The sequence below is a fragment of the Piliocolobus tephrosceles genome, chromosome 12 (genome assembly GCF_002776525.5).
Source record: "Piliocolobus tephrosceles isolate RC106 chromosome 12, ASM277652v3, whole genome shotgun sequence".
In the NCBI taxonomy this organism is placed as follows: Eukaryota; Metazoa; Chordata; class Mammalia; order Primates; family Cercopithecidae; genus Piliocolobus; species Piliocolobus tephrosceles.
Window position 1 is genome coordinate 4818441 of NC_045445.1, and position 4984 is coordinate 4823424.

At 56.2% G+C, this 4984-nt stretch overlaps 1 protein-coding gene across 1 annotated transcript; it reads right to left on the bottom strand.

Moving 5' to 3' along the window:
- Positions 1 to 4295, bottom strand: LOC111533285 (melanoma-associated antigen 8-like). The gene is made up of 3 exons (XM_023200107.3): positions 4181 to 4295; positions 1075 to 1136; positions 1 to 999 (listed from the first exon to the last, which is right to left on the bottom strand). The coding sequence occupies exon 3, from the start codon at positions 934 to 936 to the stop codon at positions 1 to 3; it is 936 nt and encodes a 311-aa protein (XP_023055875.1). The 5' UTR covers positions 937 to 999; positions 1075 to 1136; positions 4181 to 4295.
- Positions 4296 to 4984: the final 689 nt, after the last annotated feature.

The window sequence follows — 4984 nt, forward strand, 5'->3', positions numbered from 1 at the left end:
TTAGATATTGTTTGATTGGAATGGGTAGGAAATGCGAACTCTTGCGTTAACTCTGGCCACATGCTCCAGGACTTTCACATAGCTGGTTTCAGCGAGGGCCCTTGGACCCCACAGGAACTCGTAGCGCACAGGATCACTGCCGGGTACCTGGCGGTACTCCAGGTAGTTCTCCTGCACCCAATCTTGGGTGAGCAGCTTCCTGAGCTCCCAATAGACACTGTGCTCCCTCCCATCATACAGCCCTATCACACTCAACGCTTCCCAGATTGCCTCCTCTGGGGCGCAGCTGCCCTCCATTACGATCACGCCCAGGACGATTATCAGGAGGCCAGTCTTGGGCTTGCTCTGATCATCACCCAGCAGGCCATCATGGGAGAGGCCCAGGCAGGTGACAAGGACGTAGCAGTGGCCGGCAGGGTCCACTTCCTTCATGTCAATGCCATAGATCACCTGCATGCACTCAGAGGCTTTGCTGAGGATCTCAGGAAAGTGGTTCTTGTAATTTTTGATGACACTCTCCAGCATTTCTGCCTTTGTGACCCGCTCCTTAATTTGATATTTGTGGAGCAGGAAACGAACTAACTCAGCCACTTTCTCATCAAGTGCTTCCTGGAACAGGGACTCCAGGTGAGCTGGGTCTGGGGAGGTGCTTGGCCCCTCCTCTTCATTGCTGCTGGAAACCTCACTGGATTGGCTCCATAGAGTGTTGTCGGTGACAGTCAGGGAAGAGGAGGCACCCTGAGGACTCTGGGCAGGACTCAGTGACCCAGAATCAGGCACCTCCTCCAGGGTTCCCACGATCAGAGTGGAGGAGGAGGATGCAGCCTTCTGCTCCTCAGTTGTGGGAGTCTGCACATCCATAAGCCCTGGTGCATCTCCTTGGGCCTGACCGCCTTCCTCAGCCTTGCAGGACTGACGCTTCTGCCGAAGAAGCATGATGACTCAGGTCAGGGCAGCAGGCGAGTGTGGGCCGGAGCTGGGCAATTGAGACCCACAGGCCTGGGGAGAGAGGAAGCGTGTGAGAGGCCTCGGCTGGGTACCACACCCTGGATGCCCTAACAAAGGCCTACTTACAGGTCTCCTTCAGTGCTCCTCTGGGGCCTCCTGACCTCCCGGCTGGCCTGTTCCCTGAGAACCTGAAAGAGGAATTGAGAGGGCATCTCAGGGTGCAGCCTCCGGGCAAAGGCTATGGCTCCAGGACTGACAGAAGGGCTGGTAGAGCCAAGAACTATGGGGTTCCTGCTGTTCTGATGCTAGAGGGGCCTCTAGTATACATACAGGGGAAACACCACCTCAGCTTGACTGCTGGTACTACCTGGGTCTCTTGTGCTCTGTGACTGAAGATACTGCCTCAGACTAAGGCCTCACAGCCTGATTCCTGGAGCTCCTAGAAGATAAATTGAGGCAGAACTCAGGCTGAGATGCAAGCACAGCCTCAGCACCCTAGTGCTGTGAGGAGGTTGAGCCTGACTCTATGAGCTCCCCACTATTTTGCATGGATGCTCGTTTCTGTGCTCACTCAGGGCCCTCACCTTTCTCCTGGCAGGGCCCGGATCTGGCCCTTTTCCTGGCCTGAGAAACTTTCAGATCAAGAGTTCACAACCCTGATATGGAAGAGAAGGACATAAATTGACCCACATCTGGCCCCCCGTGCCCAAGGCCTCCTGGGAAAAAAGCAATAGCTACACAAAGTACATTGGGGTCCATGTGTCCTGTCCTAGGGTGAGAAAACAGCAATAGCTACACAAAATACATTGGGGCCCATGTGTCCTAGGGTGAGGATCCTGGTTGGTCCTCATCTTGATGCCTGCAGGTTCTGAAACTCTCCCTGGGCTGACTTCAAGCCACTTCCTTAATCCAAGGACCTATCTCCAGGAGACACTGGAAGAGCAAGTGAGGGGATTCCATCCAATCACCTTTTCCTGCACTTCCCATGACTGACAGAAGGTGCAAGGAGGGGTTCGGTCCTGTGTGTTTGGTGAGTGGTGTCCTGTGAGTCCCTGACTCCTGGCAGGGTCTTGGACCCTCCCTCTGTTGACCTGAATGCAGCCCCCTCAGACCAAGGCCTTCTTCTCCCTGAGACCAATGAGTCTGGTATCACACAGGGGGCCTCAGCTGCTAGTCCTGCTCATGCTTTCTGGGGTGACAGCAGAGGCAGGGCAGATTTCTGTTGGGCTCCCATCTGTTTTTTGCCTGCTAGGAGAACCATCGAGGCTATTCTCAATCTTCCCTCAGTGTTGTCACCTAGACTCTTATAGATTCTTGGACCAGTGAGTCTGTTGCCCAGATGGGGGTCCTTGTTTTGTCCTGAGTCACTCTCTGAGAACAAGGTCCTCGCTTCCCTGAGATCCCAAGAGAGAAATGAGGAGACAGCACATCTGATGACCACTGGGTGGGGTGTCCAGGGATGACACTAGAGTCTGTCCCTACTTGTTCTTGAGCGGTGGGTTCTAAGGCCTTCAGGAGGTTATTTATTTTTCCCCTGATGGAGCCTGCCCTTCCTCAACCCACAACACCCTAATATGAGCAGACATCTCCCCTTACCACGAATACCTCATCTTCCTGAGCTTCTCCAACTTCCTGCCCATGGTACAAGTGAGATTGCCACTTAGGGCCACCCTTGATGGGGTTTCCCCACAGATAATAACCAAAGTTAGCCAGACTTTGTGGGGTCCCTTCTTTCCAGGCCAGGAGTACCCCCAGTCATCACAAAGGGTACACACCTTGGCTCCTGCAGATGTTGTGATCCCGTCCCTCTGTTGAACAGGTGTGGCTCCCTGTGCTCACCTGAGAGTGACACTGGGACCATGGTTCTCACCTTCCTGAGACCGCCCATCCCCAACCATGTGGCAGAAATGAGAGCGTGCCACATGTTACCCATGCCTGAGGCCTCCTAGGACTGAGAACCGAAGTCAGGCTCCACAAGTTCCCTTTTTCTTTGGGCTGTGTAGGTACCTTCTTACCTTCAGTCTTCACCAACCTTTCTCCTTTTGACACCAGGCAGACCCTGGATTCCTCCCTGTGCTGACCAGGTGTGGCTCCCTCTGCTGAGCTGAGGACGCCCTTCAGACCCAGGTTGCCACCTCCCTGAGACCCGGGAGGCAGAAGTAAGGGGAGCACTACACGGACACCCCTGCATAGGATTTTCAAGGCTGACAGAAGTAGGTTCCATGGGGGCTTTCTCTGTCTGGATGTCATCCAGGTATTCATATTTACTCCATGACAAGGCATGGTCCTTTTCTTCCTGCTGAACCATGGATGTGTTTTGCAGCTCCCTGAGGCCCCCGACTGGGGAGTGGGGGAGCACATCTCTTCCCCACAGTCTTATCCGAGGTGCCCCAGCCTGAGAGCAGGGGCAGGTTTCCTAGGTCAGCAATAGGAGGTCTGCTGAGTCCTCCCTAAGGGGTGTGGGGCGCTTCCCTCTGGGGACCTGAGACTCCACTCCTCAAACCACAGCCCTGTCCTTTCTGACACCCTGAAAACGCAGCAAGCATGTGCCACATGCAGCCACAGATCATGGGACCTCCCAGGGTTGAGGTCTCCACTGATTCAGAGTCCAAGATCCCCTGAGTCCTCCCTTTTCTTCTTCTTGACTCCTGGCAGGGCAGGGCACCACCCTTCTGCTGACTCGAGTCTCAGTCCCTCGGATTCCTGAGGCCAAATGTGGAGGCGCCTCAGTCTCAGACATGGGTAAGGTGGGTCTCCTGTCCTGGCGTTCCTGGTCCCCTCAGGCCTCCCTCATCTCCCAGTACGGCCTGGGCCGTCCCTCTGCTCCTCTGAAGCCGTGCTCATGATACCGAGTCCCTTCCCTGCATCAGTCCCATATGCGGACGTCAGAATCAGTGTGTCCGGCCGCCATGCCCGGCCACTGTGCCCAGGGCTTCCCAGGGCTGACAGTAGGGGCAGAGATATGCTCTGTGGGGCCTCAGCCCTCCCTCAGGGTCCTGCCCTTGATGCCTGGCAGAACCTGAGCCCTGCCCTCTCCTAACCAGCCCTGCCCTGGTCACACCAAGCTCTGACTCCAGAGTCCCCTGGGGCTTGAGCCAGAGGTGGTGAGGGGTGGCCCAGCCTGAGAAGTCCGCCCCCGCGTAGTCCAGGGCTGGCAGCAGGGGCGGTGCTGGATTACTGAGGGTCCTCTATCCGGGGCGGGGGCCTCCTCAGTCCCCCCTCAGCGTCTCACCTCGCCTCCTCACAGAGTCTGGGCCCGCTTCCCTCAGCCGATCGCAAGCGAACCCTTCAGAAGCAGGGCTTCGCTTCTCTCTGATCCACACGGCTTCGTCGTCAGTGGCGTCACAAGCGGCCACCCGGGGCTCACCTGCGTGGACCGCAGGGGTGGAGCCGGATTCTAGTGCGGGGCAGGGAGGGGCCGCTCAGTCATCCCTCAAGGTTCTCACCCGGAGATCTGGGACAGCCCGGAGCCCCGCCCTCTGCTGATGGGGTCTGCACCCCTCAGACCCAGGTTCTCACCTCGAGTCTCCTGAGATGGCAGTGGGGGGAAGGGTGTGGTGGGGGGACAAGGCTGCTGGGGTCTTTCAGGGCTGACATGAGGGGCTGAGCTGAATTCTGTGGCCCCCCTTTGGGGTGTGGGTGAACCCTCAGTCTTCACTCAGGAGGGTCGTCTTCCCGAATCCTGCTTTTAGGAAATACTCTGTTTCTGTCACCTCTGAGCATTTGCACAACTGCACCCCTTACAGAGAATGGCTGCGGGTCCCAGGCTAGACGCTCCCTGCGGGGTTGCAGCACCCACGATTGTAGTGACCTCTGGGAGAAGACACACACCTTCCCACGGGGGCTCTTCCCCAGCCAGAGGTCGACCTTTCAAACCTTTTGTACTAAATGACTTGTTACACTGAAGAGGCTGAGTAGCTGCAAGAAATTTGCGTAGGTCCTGAGCTTTGAAGTTATCTAACCATTCCTAGTCCACTTCAGTGATTTTCGTATTTTAACCCTCATTCGTATAGTAAGGAAGAAATTTTTCATCTAT